Below are 17,744 nucleotides of genomic sequence, written 5' to 3' on the forward strand. Positions count from 1 at the left end.
GTACATGTATGGAGTACTAAATGTTGGCGAAATCAAAAACTAATTGCACAATTTGGTTGTACTTTGCGATACGAACGTTTTGAGCCTAATTAGTCAACGATTAGACAATTATTACCAAATACAAACGAAATGCTATAGTGCACTGCAGTGCCTGCAGAATTCAGGCGGCGCCAACTCTGGGGGCAACTAAACGCGCCCTAAAACGAAATCTCAGTTACAGGATCCATGTAGGGGTAGGGACTAGGGACCATAGTTTGAAATTCTTGTGTTTCAATCGCTACCGAGGCGACTGCTTCGGATCTCGGTTCCAACACCGACACGAAGCTGCCTATATAGCAAAGCAACGACCCATAAACCCCAATCTATCTATCACTCTTCACTGTCCACTCTCCACACTCAAGCTCTCTCTGCAGCTCCACTGCACGCGGGAGCAAGCTGCCACAGACAAGGACACAATGCCACCCATACCCAAGAGAGCCGAGCATCTCCTCGTCCTCCTAATTGTCGCATTCGCTGCCGCCGCCACCAGCGCCGCCTCCGACGCCGCCGCCAGCGCCGTCCCCTTCTACCCCTCCGCGGAGGCCGCGGCCGCCGCGCACTGCGACGGCACGCTGTACCCGGAGCTCTGCCTGTCCACACTCGCGGACATCCCGGACCTGCACAAGAAGCCCCTCCCGGACGTCATCTGCGCGGCCGTGAACCGCACCGAGGACGTCGTGGCCGCCACCTCCACCAACTGCTCATCCTACCTACAGGATAGGTCCCTCTCGGCGCGGGACCGCCTCGCCATCAACGACTGCCTGGAGCTGCTATCCACCACCATGGACGAGCTCCGCGCCACGACCGCCGACCTCGAGTCCCCCGCCGGCAGGAGCTCCGGGTCCGGGAACGGCTCCGCGGCCCCGTCGCTGGGCGCCAGGCGCGCGACGATGGACCACGTCATGACGGTGCTCTCCGCGGCCATCACCAACCAGTACACCTGCCTCGACGGCTTCGCGTACCAGAACGGCGGGCGGGTGCGGCCCTACATCGAGCCGACCTTCCACCACGTCTCCCGCATGGTGAGCAACTCGCTCGCCATGGCCAAGAAGCTGCCCGGCGCCAGCCCCTCCTCTGCGCCTACGCCGTCGCCGACCGCAGCGGCGGCGCGGCAGCCATTCACGGGGTACGGGCAGATGGTGAAGGGGTTCCCGCGGTGGGTGCGTCCCGGCGACCGGCGGCTGCTGCAAGCCCCGGCGACGGCCATCGCCGCGGACGCGGTGGTGGCCAAGGACGGGAGCGGGGGCTACACGACGGTGTCGGCGGCCGTGGCGGCGGCTCCGACCAACTCGAAGAAGCGGTACGTGATCTACATCAAGGCCGGGGCGTACATGGAGAACGTGGAGGTCGGGAAGAAGCACGTGAACCTGATGTTCGTCGGCGACGGCATCGGCAAGACCGTCATCAAGGCCAGCCGCAACGTCGTGGACGGCTACACCACCTTCCGCTCAGCCACAGTCGGTAAGTACACTAGCTACTTCAGTACTTATATGCTTTAGAATGATTGATTACATTCTAATATCTCCCAATCCCATCGCATCGTGCATTAATCGATCCGATCCGATCCGATCCGATCCGGTTCGGTACTGCTTGTGTTGACATCCAAATTCAAATCAATCGTGCAGACAGACCAGTTCATCATTGCAATGCGAACAGTTTGTAGTACTAGTGAGACAGCACCCACTCACTACTCATTAACGCGTGCATGCTCCGACAGTGTATTTTAGACGGGGAGTAGAAATTGGCTGGTGTCCAAACCATGGGGCATACGATGCATAATTTGCGCACGGTGGCATTCATGCAGATGCAGTCCTGGCAGATGGATGCATGTGATGATATTGCCATAATGCCATTGCCATCCACCAGATCAGCTATACACTGAAATGCTTTGGTTTTTTGGTTGATCCTGTGTGAATTTACTCACGCCAACTAGATTGATAGATAGATAATAACCTAGAATCTTCACGCGCGTACCATTTGGGGAGCGGAGTTCAGTAATTACTACGTAGCACAGTATTTGGCTAGTGTATGATTTAGGATAACTCTAACCCTGTGTCTTGATTTATCTTGGAACGAAAAGACGGAAAGAATTTTGAAAAAGCGTAGAACAACTGCATAAGTTGATTTATCTTGATCGAGTTGAAGAGAGTTTAAAAGTATAGGAGGAAGCAAGCATACATATCTTAGCTGCTAAGTACGTATATACCTCTGTCGGCATGGTATTTCCCGGGATGTCTTGTAGTAGCTAAAAAACTTGTGCCACGAGTGGCAGGACCGCACGAACCACATGCTCTGTCGGAGCCAGCCTTTTCTGCTGCGCTGCGCTGGTCTCTGTAGCTAAATAATACCCCCATCAATTTGGCTGCTTCTTTGACATTGCGATTCTCGTAATACGTACTAGAAGCACGTGCGATGCATAGCGCGTGTACTGGATTCGCTTGCGTGTAAGAAAGCGTGCACGCACGAGCAATCGAGCATGGCAAAGAACTAGCAGGGCGGGGAGAAAGCAAGTGCCAGTGCTGCGCACGACCTCCCCTGACGCGCGCGCACACGCACTCGGCCGGCATGTCGATGTCGATCTCTCTGTCGCGCGCGGGGCGGGCGGCGCTGCGGACCAAATCGTCCGGGATCCGGGGTGCATGATGCCGCCTCCGTATCGGAGTCGGTGTGACGAGCCAGCATTCCAGTGCGTGCATGCTGGCGGGCGTCAGTGAATGCCTGCCTGGTTATCTGAACCCAAAAATAAAAATCGCCAGTTCATTCGCTCAGAGAGTCTGCAGGGACCCAATAAACCATGCCATGCAACCATGGCATGTGTCGTCGGTGGACCAGCGGCGGTGGACTATTCCGGGTACGGCACTGTTACGCGCGTTTATTGGGTCGAACTTTTATAGAATATATAGTTTCTTCATGCACTTAGATATATCTACAGCAAAAGACATAATTGTAGAAAATATAGAATAGATGGAGTAGGATATATCGTTAGTCGTTACCCGCTGCAACTGCAAGCAAGGAGAGCTCCGAGATTGCAAGGCTCCTCCCAAAGGTGAAGTTCTCCGCGTGACCGCGTGGGTTACTGGGTCGCATTGCATGACAGACGATGCTGGACGGCACAAAGAAGAAAACTGTCACGGCTTGCAGGACGATCATGTGATTGCACTTTTTATGCAGCCAGGAAGTAGAATCAGTTGATCATCTGTTGATTTGGCTGCTCTAGAGGTTTAGACGTTTAGTGGACGGTTCTCTTTAATTTCTTTGGAATTTCAGGATCGATCTCACACCGCTGCGTTCTAAACTTCTGATATGTTTGTCGTGTAATGCATCCAAGTATCCAACATTCCAACCGAGCAAGAGAGTTTGCAGACACTTAAGGACCTCTTTAATCCCCCAACTAAATTTTAGCTAGCTAAACTAAACAAGACCTAAACTAGACTAGGAAAGGCTTTTGATAGTCCCACCGAAACTACCAGCTCTTGGTAATGGGACTGTGATTATTTCTTCTCTTAATAAAAATACACGTTTCGGTTAGAACAAAAACAAAACCCACCGGACTCGCGTGTATGCCTGCAAATCGAAGCGGTTGGCAACATAACTGGCATAAATGCTGGCGTGGTGCTGGTAGGTAGGGCAAGCCGTGTAACTGTACTAGCTCATGCATGGCGGGGAGCCAGGGGATGGTCGCCGGTCGGATAAATTAAATGGCACGACGAATTGAATGGCGTGCGGAGCGGCGGATCTACGTACGTGCAAGATACATTAGTGGCGCCTCAGATCCTACTCCACGCACCATGCGGGACACACACATCAGAAATCTAGGGGCCGGTTTAGATCCGAAATTTTTGGCAAAATGACACTGTAGTAATTTTCGTTGTTATTTGATAATTAGTGTCCAATCATAATCTAATTAGGCTTAAAAGATTCGTATCATGGATTTCGTCTAAACTATGTAATTAGTTTTATTTTTTATTTATATTTAATACTTCATGCATGCGTCCAAAGATTCGATGTGACGAGAAATTTTGAAAAAATTGGCATTTTGGGAGGGAACTAAACAGGCCCCAGGTAGCTTGCCAAGATCACATCCTTCTTCCGGACCAGCCGGCGGCACACCACACCAGCATTGTACTGTGTGCTGCTGCGGCTGCACGCTAGTAGCTTTGTGCATACACACAAGGGAAGGGACAGCACCGGTATATATAGCACAACAGTGGTGCAGCTGTTGCTAACCAGTAATGTAAAACTACTCTAACACATATGGCCCGTTCGACTTATCTTATATTCGACTTGTTCGGCTTGTTTTTTTAGCCGGAACAGTATTTTTCTCTTACAATAATTCAGTCAGAACAGTGTTTTTTAACCAAGTTTCATACCAGCGAACAGGGCCATATTTAACATGTTCGTTTCAGCTGGATTGGCTTATAAGCCATGGGCTGAAAGTACTGCTGCCTGATTTGGTGTGAGAGAAAAACATTGTTAGCTGGCTAATAAGAAGCCAGATACAGCCTGCCGAACAGGCTGATTACTGTCGGTGTATGCATGATGGAATCCTGCGATAAAATTTGTTAGAGTATGTAAGAATTTTGGGGTGGTAAGGCTTGGCAGTTAGTGCTAGCGGGGACAGGAGGAATCGAGGTGCTAGGGCTTACTTCAAATGCCATCGCCGGAAGAAGAAAAATAAATAAAAAGGCCGGAAGTAGAAGGAATCGAGAAGGGATATCGTATTCTAGATGAAACATTGATGCTTGTCCAACGGAAATGCATTAGTAGAAGTAGGGTAAAACAATGTTACCACATAGTCAAACACTAAAACTTGGAAGATCCTACTTGGATGGTGACCTTCAAGCGCTTAACTATAGTATGTGCAGTAGCAGCATACTGTACGAGAACGACAGATACTATGGGCGTGATTGGTTGCAGAGCAAGCTTTGAGCCAAGATGGCTAGGCTGTGCAGGACCGAAGAAGTCGGGTTGAGCTCGTGCAGGAGCTCGTGCAAGTGGTCGTGTTTGGTTGTCTTTGTTGTTGGTTCAGTACGAGACGAGGTTGTGTTTGGTTGCATGCATGCATCAGTTTTTTAGGTGTCTGACGCATGGGTCTCTGCATCCTGGGTGAATCAAGTCATCCTGCATCATGAGGGATGGAATGAGAAATCCAGAAGACAGGCGTGCGGAATGGAAGAGGACAAATGAATGAAAAGATGTAGGCAAGGTACGAGCAGGACAACCAAATACGATCGTAAGTGCACGAAGGGATACAGGGTAGGCCTTTGGATCTCCTGGTTGCGGCAACCAATCAAGCCCTATAGGGCTAGACACAAGGAACGGCACATATATAATGTATGCTGATTCGTCTATTCCTTGCGAAAACAGCATTGTACTGTGCTCTGGTACAGTTTACCACAGAAGAACCATGAGAGTCATAGCATGTGCGCACCACTGTTCCGGACGTATACAGTTGTACACATACACATGCGAACAAGTCGGTGCTCAGCGTGGTCTCCGTATCCGACTAGGACGGGCCCTGCCGCGGCTGCATGCGCCGCAGACGTACACGGCTGCCTTGCATGTGCGCGTCCGCATCGGAGCAGCCGGCATGTGGGCGCACAGCTTCCCATGCAGCGCTAGTCGACCCGTCCCTTTCGCCCTGCTGGACTGCTGAATGCGATTCAAATCTCGTCAGGGCGTTATAAAGATAGATAAAAAGAAATGCTACCGGATTAAATAAAAAAAACGACTTCTGCGTGCTATTGAATCATCTTGCGTGCCACTCTATTAAACCTAGGCTAACAATCCGGGTTATAATTAATTAATGTTATGGGACATATAAGTTCGTAACTAAAACGAGTCAAAAGTGCTCATCTTTGTAGTCGTATAAAAGATACTCTGAATGTCTATTCGGTTGTGAAACTTTACCAATTACCATATACGGTTTTTGCAACAACAACAAAAATGTTTTCCTTCATGTTCATAGTTTTTACTCTTTTGCATCACACCTTTGTATGTCTTCAATATGTATTTAGTTGAAATATTTGCTTAAATTATACCAACTCTTGTTGTATATTTAGTTAAAATCTTTGTTTAAATTATATCAACGTTTGTACATTTTTGCTTCCAAATTTTAACCTAGTTGTGCCCATTTTTATTCATATTCTATATTGAAACTATAGCTCTTACCAATGCATTTATGCAAAATTACCCTTTTGTGTTGTACTCCCACTGGTCATAAAAATATGTTGTCTAGCTAGGCAAATTTTGGTCAAATCTTAACTACAAACATTAACAATGTTTTGATTGTTCTTAGTTCGTTGTTGCTGTTGGACCCTTTTAGGGGCTCTTTGTTGCTCCATTGTAAAAGGGTCTTTGTTTCTTCATTGTGAGGGTTTCTTCTTCTTTTTAACACATAATTACTAGCTCTCCTACGATTTGTTTTTTTTAAACAAAATTATCAAGCTTGTAAACATATATATATAAGAGATTTGTACTAAAAATAATTGCAAAATTTCATAAATTTGAGAGAATATAACATTCAAAAAAAATTTAAAATATAAATTGAAGTCGAGGCAAAATTAAATGTAACATGTATTTATTTTTTATGATGATTTCGCGGTCAATCTTTGTTACATTTAATTTTGCCTTGGGTGGGGAAAGCAAAACAGGCCAAGGTCCAGTTTTCGACAAACTGGGCTAGATTTGTTCGACGGGCCAAGACAACGAATGCTAAAGAAATTGATGAATTGACCCGGTCCTCTTTCTATGGAAACAGTTGGGCCAGTCGCCGATGCTGACTGACGATTTGTTTGTTTGTTTGTTGTGGGATGGCGCTGCAGCTGTGGTGGGCAACAACTTCTTGGCACGCGACCTGACGATCGAGAACTCGGCCGGCCCGTCGAAGCACCAGGCGGTGGCGCTCCGCGTGGGCGCGGACCTGTCGGCGTTCTACCGCTGCAGCTTCGTGGGGTACCAGGACACGCTGTACGTGCACTCCCTCCGGCAGTTCTTCCGCGACTGCGACATCTACGGCACCATCGACTTCGTGTTCGGCAACGCCGCCGCCGTGCTGCAGGGCTGCAACCTGTACGCGCGCAAGCCGCTGCCCAACCAGAGCAACATCTTCACGGCGCAGGGGCGGGAGGACCCCAACCAGAACACGGGCATCTCCGTCCACAGGTGCAAGGTGGCGGCGGCGGCGGACCTCGACTCCTCCGCCACCAAGACCTACCTGGGCCGGCCGTGGAAGCAGTACTCCCGCACGGTGTTCCTGCAGTCGGAGCTGGACTCGCTCATCGACCCGGCCGGCTGGCTCGAGTGGAACGGCAACTTCGCGCTCGACACGCTCTACTACGGCGAGTACATGAACACGGGGCCCGGCGCCGGGACGTCCGCCCGGGTCAAGTGGAAGGGGTACCGTGTCATCACCAGCGCGTCCGAGGCCAGCGCCTTCACCGTCGGCTCCTTCATCGACGGGGACGTCTGGCTCGCCGGCACGTCCATCCCCTTCACCACCGGCTTGTGAGCGCGCAAGGGGTGGCAATAAATTGGATTGGCAGCGGAAGTAATTCGTTCATTTCATCAGAGCCAAAAAGCAGGCACCGATCCGGTTGTACGCGTTGCTGTCGTTGATTCTTTTGTGTTTGGGGACCAGGCCAATTATATATTAAATCGTTCCATATATGTAAGCGTGCATATCATGAATCGGTGTATTATTTCTAGGATTAAGTTTATTCTTTTAGCCTCTTAACTATTACATTTGTCTAATTTTAACCCTCAACTGTAAAACCATCTAACTTTAGCACCGCAACTATTAGTTTTTGATAGCCGAGGTGCCGAAGTTAGATGTTTTTATAACTGGGAGTGAAAATTAGACAAAAGAAAGTTTTTTTAAGAATTACATAGTAAAGCACGGACGCTCACAATCCACGCACACTCACCACATATGAACACACGCACACAAAATGAGCATCTCCGAAGACTAGGCCAACAAATTCCTGAGGTTGACCGAAGTTGCCACAGATGCCTCGTTGTCGGGGGGGGGGGGGGGGGGGGGGGGGGGGGGGCGTCTACCAAACGTTGTAAAATTCTAGAATATTCGCTAAGTCAAACTGAGGACCTGAGATTGTACTAAAGCCCTTGTAACCACTAGCCTACCGAGGAAGGTAAAAGCTGATAGACCAAAAATGACTTAATCCTTATTTTTATTAATATATTTATATGGGTCTTAATAACGTACAGTACTTCTTTGTACATATCTCTACGTTCATGCATGGCGTCAAATTTGGTGAGTGTGCAGTCGGCCTTTTGGTAGGGAGGCACGTGACGATAGATGGTTCCGTACTTCTCTATTACAAGTACAGTTGAATCGGAGTATGCAACGCAACGCAAGCCTGCACTTGCAAGGTTGTGTTGTCCTCCCAAGTCCCAAGTGGCAAGTGCAGTCACGGGGGAATTGCCGCGTATGTAGTAGGTCTTTCGGTGGATCATTCACAGTTATCGGCTTCACGCGTTGTCACGTTGCCACATGTCCAGGGCCGTTCTTCTAGCACAGGCTTTTCATGACGCTTTTGCATATGGCATGGTTCTGTCTAGCGATCGATCGAGGGCGAGACACGAATGAAGTCAATGAGCATGAAGTCCGGCGGTGCCTTTATGTTCTACTTTGATTTCGTAAGCCTGCCTTGCGCGTGCGCCGGCCCAACCACGGATGAATAATGCGCGGCTTGTGTTCCGCCGATGATCACGCACGGCCTTCGCGTCTAGCAGTTGGAGTGCAGTGGAGGGCTCCGACACGAGCGGAGAATAAAGAGCATCTTTGGCTAGGGCTAAAACGATCGTATATAATCGTGGATTATTATTGCTGGCTGGTTTGGTGTGAGAGAAAAATATTATTCTAACTGAAAATTTACTATCGTTAACAACGCAGCGAACAGGCTAAAAGTCATGGCGACCCGACGTTGGTCGTGCGCGCCCATACGGGCGGCTATTACCCAACTGATGACGAGCCGTACATGCGCCATCCTCTGCTCGTAGGCAGAGAAATCCGTGGAATATGTTGGGTGTGTTCCTTTGTCTGGACGGCAGCTAAAGACAGGCTCCCGAGGTGCACGATCGCTTGTTTTTCATAGGAGACCATGCAGCATAGAACCCAAAGCACCCTTGGGCCAGGGTGGGAGGAAACGAAAGCCCCCGGGCACGGCTCGCTCGGGCTCTGATGCGGGCGCAGGTGCTTGGTGGGTGTGGCTGACGTGTGGGCGTAGGCAAACAAACATCTATACAAACTAGGCCCAAAAGATACAAGTCCACCGAACAATATGCTGTTGCACCAATCTAGCCTATTTGAGAATACCCGGGCTCCACTCGTCCGTCCAGGCCAGCTCGGACCAGGCAAACAAACAAGCCCGTTGTGTGGCTCTCCCATGTCCCATGTGTGTCTCAACTCTCAAGATAGCTCGCCGGGTCGAACCAACGCAATGCAACGCATATGCGATTGGGCACCCGTGTCCCGTGTCTGGAATCCTTGCAATTCCCCTCTTTTATCCATGCTCGTGTTAAAGAGGCCGCAATTATGAACTATGAGTCGGTTTGGTAGGACTCTGCTTCAGTGTTCAGTGATAGCTGATGTTGTCTTAAAAATATTTGATAGAACATCTTTGGTAGATAGAAATGATAAAATGTTTATAAATACTTTTATTATTATGTTTATTTTTCTCCCATATTTGATTTCTCTTGCTTTGTTTGTTCTTGTTATTCGGACAGGTTATTTTATCTCGAGATTTCGACGTCTCCTGGCCTTCGTCCATTTCTTCCTCATCTCTGACCCTGCCTCGGCGTCACAGTGCCCACGCGCCTCAAACCCGCCACCGCGCCACGACTGCACATGCACAGAGAAGGCCATGCAAGGGCCTGCCATGGTGCGTCGGGTGGGCACGACCATGACAGGGAGAGGCTGTGGGCCGCAAGACGACGACAGGGCCTCGGTGAGGGTGGTCGCGACAATGATAGGGCAAGGCTGGCACATCCATGGTGGCAGGACCACGGCGCACCTTCGAGCAGCCTGAGGGGGGCAAAGCACGATGGCCATGGTTGTGTGCCCGCCTGAAAGCTCTAGTTTAGTTTTGGTGAATTGATAAAACCCTAAGTTCTAACCTAGTTTATCAAAGCGATTATGAGATAGGTAGCACTACTCCAAGTGGTGAAGTAAATGAAGATCATGACTTAACGCTGGTGTTGCCATGGTGATGATCAAGTGCTTGGACTTGGAAAAGAAGAAAGAAAAACAAAATACTCAAGGCAAAGGTATAAATGGTAGGAGCTATTTTGTTTTAATGATCGAGACACTTAGTGAGTGTGATCACATTTAGGATCGAGAGCCGTACTAGTAAGAGGGGTGAAACTCGTATCGAAATGCGGTTATCAAAGTGTCACTAGATGTTCTAACTCATTGCATATGCATTTAGGATCTAGTGAAATGCTAACACCCTTGAAAATATTTGTGAACATATGCTAACACATGTGCACAAGGTGATACACTTGGTGGTTTGACACATTTGAGTAAGGGTTAGAAACTTCACCGGCGGAGTGTCCGCTCATAGAGTGCGGACAGTCCAACGGTGCCACCGGCGCCCTGTACATAAAAGATATGGTTTCACTGAGTGCACCGGACGCTGGTCTCAACTGGACCGAAGCGTCCGATCAGGAAGCAGTGAAGACGCTGGCGCCGGTCGGACGCTGGCTGGCTGCGTCCGATCTCGTTGACGTGGCAGCGCACAAAGAAGACAGTGAGTGACCGGACGCTGGGTGAGTCCGGTCGGACATGACCGAACACGTATGGTCGCAAATTTCCACCTCTGTGAGCTTACTAGAAGTGACCGGACACTGGGGTCTTGTGTCTGGTCGGGCGTGACCGGACGCGTCAGGTCGCGAGTGGAACCTTACTGGAAACGACCGGACACTGGGGTCCTGCGTCCGGTCACTTTGAGCAGTGCGTCCGGTCACAACTTAAATGCACTGATAACCGTTGAGATCGGGCGATCAACATTTGAAGCAGGGGGCACGTGGCGTGCATCGCGTGACCGGACGCTGAGGTCCTGCTTCCGGTCAAACCGACCGGTGAGTCCGGTCGCTCCGATTTTCAGCGGACTGAAGAGCCAACGGCTCTATTTTGTGAGGGCTTCTATTTAAGCCCCATGGCCGGTTTAAGCTCACCCTCTCGACCATTTGTATTGACATAGCAACCTTGTGAGCTTAGCCAAAGCCGCCCCACTCATCTCCATCATTGATCCATCATCTTTGTGAGATTGAGAGTGAATCCAAGTGCTTTGCTTGAGTGTTTGCATCTAGAGGCACTTGGTGTTCGTGTTTCGCTATGGGATTCGCTTGTTACTCTTGTTGGTTGCCGCCACCTAGACAGTTTGGAGCAGCGAGGATCGTCGAGCGAAGGTTGGTGATTGTCTCCAGCTCCGATCGTGGTGATTGTGAGGGGTTCTTGACCTTTCCCCGGTAGAGAGCCAAAAGGTACACTAGTGAATTGCTCGTGGCTTGTGTGATCCTCATCTTGTGTTGGTTGTGCGGCACCCTATTGAGGGTTTGGCGTGTGATGCCAATTAGCGCGTGAAGCTCCAAGTGAGTGAATCGTCATAACGAGGACTAGCTTGCCGGCGAGCAAGTGAATCTTGGTAAAAAAATCATTGTGTCATTATTTGATTCCGAAGGTGATTGGTCTTCATTGATATTGATTCTTGTGGTTGATTGGTTCATTCCTCGACACGACAGTATAACCATCTTACTCTATCTCTTTACATTACCGCAAACTAGTTATCAAACTCTTTATTATAGCTAGTTGTGAGAGCTTGTTAGTTTAGTTAGTGTGGCTCTTTAGTTAGTCTTTGAGAGCACACTAACTTAGTGTAGTGACATAGCCATTGTGTGAAAAGAAACTATAGAAACTAGAATTATGGTAGGTGGCTTGCATTTTTAGTAGGCTAGGGCAACACTTATTTCGTCTCATAATTGTCTAACCGGTTTCTTAAGTGTTGTTGTAGAAAATTTTTAATAGGCTATTCACCCCTCTCTAGCCATTAGGACCTTTCACCGCCACGCGCCTCCGAGCAACCGTGTGAGAGCGACCAGGGGTAGTTCGGGGAGGGCCCACTTGCCTGGACAGAAGAGCGAGGGGAAGCGACTATTTTCAACTCGTGCTCTCTCTCGTGACTTCTCTCAGCGCATTCCTCGAGGAAGCGGAGCAACGAGTTCACATTAGGTTGCTCAAGCGGAGCCACTCCCGGAGCACTACCAAACACCCCTTATGTATGCAAGTAGAAATAGTTTGCCCAATTACACCAGGAGCAGGATTGCAAGCCAAAAGAGCCAAGCGACTCGACCTAAGAACAGAGAAACATAACAAGGCGAGCACTTTGTTTTTTAAATGATTTCATTTCGGGCCTGTTTGACAGGGCTCCTCTCTGGCTCCTCCAGAGGAGACCTGCCAAACGTTTTTTTGGAAGAGCCGTTTTTCAGTAAAAATCAGAAGAGCCAGAGCCGTTTTAGATGAGCCACGAACCTAGAGCCATGCCAAACACCGCCGAAGGTTTCAAACACAATTTTCATGTCTCTCGGATAGGCACGTTAAGGTTTCAGGCACAATTTTCAATGACTCTGGCTTGCCGAGAAGCTGAAGCCGGCAAAGCCAAAAATGATGGCGGCTCCTAATTCATTTTAAAATGAGATATGGTGCATAGAGGAATTAGAGCAGTCCAATTTCTTTTCCTCCCCTGTCACCAACCAGTCGATGGCTAAGGAGCACTTTCCCTTACCTTCCGCGAGGTTAGGACATTAGGATAGTGTACGAGTTTTAGAGATTGGGTGTTTCCTAGAACATATGTCACGCTTAGTCGCTTATTAGAGTAAGGGTTAGCGATGGTAGTCTTGCCCGACAATGCCGGCGGGTGTAGGCTTGCCCGACTATTATGGTGTATGCATTCATATAGTACTGTGATGATGTTTCATGATGTATTCTAAATTTTTAGAAGCAGTTGTTTTCTTGTAATATAGTTTTGGAAGTATTTTGGACCCTACTTTGACTGTCTTTTTGCTTTTTGAAATAGGTGGAAATAAATAGCTATTTTAAAGGAGATAGCGAGGGGGGTTTCAACCAAATAGCTTATAGTTTTACCACAACACATAACTTCCAACGAATTTTTCACAACTCATGGTTCAACCAAATAGACCCTAAAGAAATACACATATCTATATCTCTTATGAAGTTATTCCCGCTACAAGTCTACATCAACATGCAAGTTATCCACATCATCCTCCACTAACTATCTGCATCATCTTCATTGGTAGGCACGTCATCCCACTAGCTTCTAACATCTTAATGTAAGCCATCCGTATTCTCTCCACTTAGGGCCTGTTTGGTTCCCATGGACTAAAGTATTTTGGACTAAAATCTGCACTTTAGTTGGACTAAACAGCCAAACACTTGGACTAAAAGTGGACTAAAATCCTTTAGTCCTTTAGTCCATAAAACTGGACTAAAATGGACTAAAAGGTGTTGGGGACACCCATGCCTCTCATTTATTGCTCTCTCTCTATTTTAGTCCATTTTAGTTAAAGAAACCAAACACCACTTTAGTCCACTTTTAGTTCATGAACTAAAGTGGACTAAAACTTTTAGTCCATGGACTAGAGAACCAAACAGGCCCTTAATTTTATTTCAAACTTCTTGTAATGCATGCAGCACCTAACATCTTAATGCAAGCCATCCGTATTCTCTCCACTTACGAAGCATTTGGTTCGGCGAAATGTGAATACTTCCGGGAGTAGATGCCGATACATGTGCTTGGTTCGATTCGGTCCGTAATGAGATATCGCGTAATCAGATAACGCTCTACTCTCGGCTAATAGCGCGCGTCTCCGACCTTTGTCGAATTACGCTCCTGCCGGTATACTGTAAGTCAGCAATCAATGATCCCACCATCGAAACCCGCGTGAATTGATTTCGTTTCCATTTACGTTACCTGAGAATGCACCAAACACGTTGTTAATTTTATTCCAATTTTTTTGTAATCCATGCAGCAGCGCGTGAGATATCTACTACTGTAGTTTACTAGAACTGAAACTTCCAAACAAAGCTGATTTATGGATAGACAGTAGGGGGTGGTGCATGGCAAGCTGGGCCGGGCTGAGCCTCTTTACCAGGCCGGACAAACAACAACGCCTACGGTTTCTGTTCTTGCGCCCGAGGTCCCTGAGCAACGAAAGAGTGGGCATCTTGTGCAGCTCAAATGAAAAAGCGGAAAAGTGCACCTCTTGTGGCTTAATGACCGGCGGTGATGGCTGCACGGTTCCCTCGTCTGCACAGTCATTGCTGCGGCGGTGAAGCTCCTTGAGCCAACCGTCTGCCTCTTCCCATTTCCGAGCTCTGCTTCCGTTAACAAAATCAATTTTGCCGTTTTGAGAAACCAAAACCTGACCGTGCTTGATTTCTTGGCACTGGCAATTCCTCCTCGGCAGCCACAATGCACACGACACATCACGCATTTACAATCTCCAGGGAGCCAGGGAGGCATCTATCTTATCCCACAATTTTTTTATCCGTCTTCATGCGCCGAAATGGGCTTAAAAAAAGCAAAACCTTTTGTGTTCTGCCACTGACGATATGTCGATATGGGTACCATTTCCTTGACGAAGCGGCTGAGCCTGTCGCCCACGCTCGCTCACTGGCGCATGCCAGCCAGTGCCCAGTGGCCATGCCCATGTCCATGTGCTCTCGGGGCACGCGGCCATGGCAGGAGAAAAGTAAGAGAAGTAATGGCCGTTCTAAAACCGAAAAAGGAGGTATACGGCGAAAAACAGTCGCGCGCCTTTAAAAGCAGCGCTCGAGTGGCCACTGGTGCCAAGCGAGGAGGCAGGGAGGAGAGCCAGTAGTAGCCGAGGAGCCAGTGGCCAGTGACAGTGAGCGGCGACGTTCCAGTGTCCGTCCAGTAGGCGAGCGAGGAGAGGAGGTCCAGTGGCCTGCCGGCCATGGCTCGTCTCCGCTGCCTCTTGGTCGCCTTCGTCCTCCTCGCGGCCGCCCTCCGCCTGCCAGGCGACGCCATTGCCTCCCGCGGGCACCACGGCCCCGCCGCGCACGACTACAGGGACGCGCTCGCCAAGTCCATCCTCTTCTTCGAGGGCCAGCGGTCGGGCAAGCTGCCGCCGTCGCAGCGCATGTCCTGGCGCAGGGACTCGGGCCTCTCCGACGGCTCCGCCGCCAAGGCAAGTAGTGACCGCCTCTCTGCTTTCATTCAGTCCTGCATTGTGCTAGCTGTTCGTTGACGGCCGGCGTTGTTCTTGTTGACCGTGTGTCTGGCGGGCAGGTGGACCTGGTGGGCGGGTACCACGACGCCGGCGACAACGTCAAGTTCGGGTTCCCGATGGCGTTCAGCATGACGATGCTGGCGTGGAGCGTGGTGGAGTTCGGCGGGCTCATGAAGTCGGAGCTGCAGCACGCGAGGGATGCAGTCCGCTGGGGCGCCGACTACCTGCTCAAGGCCACGGCGCATCCGGACACCATCTACGTCCAGGCAAGTGGTGGTCTTGCTCTTGCTTTCCTGTTCCTGTTCCTGTTCCTCATGGGGCGAATCATGGTCAAACAGAAAAGAGTCACTTCCTAGTTGTACACTAGTACAACGAGCACGGCACGAATGGCTGCTTCCTTTTCCGCAAGCAGTGTGGACTGCTGCTGGTGTTGCACCCATTGGCGGCACCCCAAGCTGTTCTGATCGATCTCCCCTCACTCTCTCTTCTCTGGTCGTCATCACATATTCACATTCACAGGTTGGTGACGCGACCAAGGACCACGCGTGCTGGGAGCGTCCTGAGGACATGGACACCCCGAGGACGGTGTACAAGGTGGACCCCGGCACCCCGGGCTCCGACGTCGCCGCCGAGACCGCCGCCGCGCTCGCCGCCGCGTCCCTCGTCTTCCGCAAGTCCGACCCGGCCTACGCCAGCCGCCTCGTGGCCAGGGCCAAGCGGGTGTTCGAGTTCGCGGACAAGCACCGGGGCTCCTACAGCACCGGCCTGGCGGCGGACGTGTGCCCGTACTACTGCTCCTACTCCGGGTACCAGGACGAGCTGCTGTGGGGCGCGGCGTGGCTGCACCGCGCCACCAAGAGCCCCATGTACCTGAGCTACATCCAGACGAACGGGCAGGTGCTGGGGGCCGACGAGTCGGACAACACGTTCGGGTGGGACAACAAGCACGCGGGGGCTCGCGTGCTCATCGCCAAGTCGTTCCTGGTGCAGCGCCTGGGCGCGCTCCACGAGTACAAGGCGCACGCCGACGGCTTCATCTGCTCCATGGTGCCCGGCACGGCCACGGACGCGACGCAGTACACCCGGGGCGGGCTGCTGTTCCGGCTCAGCGACAGCAACATGCAGTACGTGACGTCCAGCGCCTTCCTCCTGCTCACCTACGCCAAGTACCTGGCGTTCGCCAAGGGCTCGGTGCGCTGCGGCGGCGGCGTGGCGGTGACGCCGCAGCGGCTGCGCGCCATCGCGCGCCGGCAGGTGGACTACCTGCTGGGGAGCAACCCGATGGGGATGTCCTACATGGTGGGCTACGGCGCCAGGTACCCGCGCCGCATCCACCACCGCGCCTCGTCGCTGCCGTCCGTGGCGGCGCACCCGGGTAGGATCGGGTGCTCGCAGGGGTTCACGGCGCTGTACGCGGGCGGCGCCAACCCCAACGTGCTCGTCGGCGCCGTCGTCGGGGGCCCCGACATGCAGGACAGGTTCCCCGACGAGCGAAACGACCACGAGCACTCGGAGCCGGCCACCTACATCAACGCGCCGCTCGTCGGCGCGCTCGCCTACCTCGCGCACTCCTACGGCCAGCTCTAGCTGCATTTGCTTGGCTTTCATTCATGAGAGGTATTATTAGTGTTATTGTTGCCGTGTCGATTGATTGTTCGGAATCGAGAGCGTCGCGATTTGATGACCCCAGTGCAAGTGCAAGCCAAAAAACCAAGGGCGCTTCGCTTGTGGGTCTTTAATATATTGCCACTAGTGCCAGTAGGCGTGATTTGTTTGTTCGTGACGCCGCTGATGGTGCACGGATGTAAGCGGGGAGACAAGCTGTGCTCCACGCCTCCACCAAGTGTATTGCTTCTACGGTTGCAGCTCGCAACTGTGTCTGTATGAACCTATCCGCCATTTCGTGTTCTTGTTGCACGAAGACTTGCTCCCTGTTGAGAACTGAGTACAGTATGACGTCACGTCATGTCGTTTTCTGACCTGTCAGTGACACCTGCTGACGCACAAGAATCACTGATGGAACAAAGCCGCGCGTCCTCGTTATTCGTTAACCATTTCAACGACACGACTCAACCCGAGTGAGGGCGTGGACAGACGCTACGGGCGTGTTTAGTTCGGCAAAGTTTACACCTGCAAATTTTGCATAGTGCACGATTTTTTTACTGTAGCATTTTATTTGTATTTGTTAATTATTGTTCAAACATTGATTAATTAGGCTCAAAAAATTCGTCTTGCAAAGTTAAAGCAAACTGTGTAATTAGTTTTTGATTTCGTCTATATTTAGTACTCCATGCATATGCCGTAAGTTTGATGTGACGGGAAATCTTCTTTCATATTGAACTAAGGGCCTGTTTAGATTCCAAAAAAATTTACGCAGTACCCGTCACATCGAATCTTGCGGCACATGCATGGAG

The 17,744-nt window shown here is 50.5% G+C and overlaps 2 protein-coding genes across 2 annotated transcripts; both read left to right on the plus strand.

The window, feature by feature from the left end:
- The first annotated feature begins 365 nt into the window (after nucleotides 1–365).
- LOC136458192 (pectinesterase-like) lies at nucleotides 366–7,748 on the plus strand. The gene is made up of 2 exons (XM_066458174.1): nucleotides 366–1,500; nucleotides 6,864–7,748. The coding sequence occupies exons 1-2, from the start codon at nucleotides 456–458 to the stop codon at nucleotides 7,547–7,549; spliced, it is 1,731 nt and encodes a 576-aa protein (XP_066314271.1). The 5' UTR covers nucleotides 366–455; the 3' UTR covers nucleotides 7,550–7,748.
- A 7,190-nt stretch (nucleotides 7,749–14,938) lies between these two features.
- On the plus strand, nucleotides 14,939–17,238 carry LOC136458193 (endoglucanase 3-like). The gene is made up of 3 exons (XM_066458175.1): nucleotides 14,939–15,288; nucleotides 15,390–15,596; nucleotides 15,850–17,238. Exons 1-3 carry the CDS (start codon nucleotides 15,055–15,057, stop codon nucleotides 16,915–16,917), a joined length of 1,509 nt encoding a protein of 502 aa, XP_066314272.1. The 5' UTR covers nucleotides 14,939–15,054; the 3' UTR covers nucleotides 16,918–17,238.
- The last annotated feature ends 506 nt before the right edge of the window (nucleotides 17,239–17,744 follow it).

Source organism: Miscanthus floridulus, chromosome 6 (assembly GCF_019320115.1).
Source record: "Miscanthus floridulus cultivar M001 chromosome 6, ASM1932011v1, whole genome shotgun sequence".
Lineage (NCBI taxonomy): Eukaryota > Viridiplantae > Streptophyta > Magnoliopsida > Poales > Poaceae > Miscanthus > Miscanthus floridulus.

Coding starts and splice junctions, on each gene's coding strand:
- LOC136458192 (XM_066458174.1), top strand. CDS start 456: ATGCCACCCATACCCAAGAGAGCCGAGCATCTCCTCGTCCTCCTAATT. Junction 1,501..6,863: donor CTTCCGCTCAGCCACAGTCG/GTAAGTACACTA, acceptor ATGGCGCTGCAG/CTGTGGTGGGCAACAACTTC.
- LOC136458193 (XM_066458175.1), top strand. CDS start 15,055: ATGGCTCGTCTCCGCTGCCTCTTGGTCGCCTTCGTCCTCCTCGCGGCC. Junction 15,289..15,389: donor CCGACGGCTCCGCCGCCAAG/GCAAGTAGTGAC, acceptor TCTGGCGGGCAG/GTGGACCTGGTGGGCGGGTA. Junction 15,597..15,849: donor CGGACACCATCTACGTCCAG/GCAAGTGGTGGT, acceptor TCACATTCACAG/GTTGGTGACGCGACCAAGGA.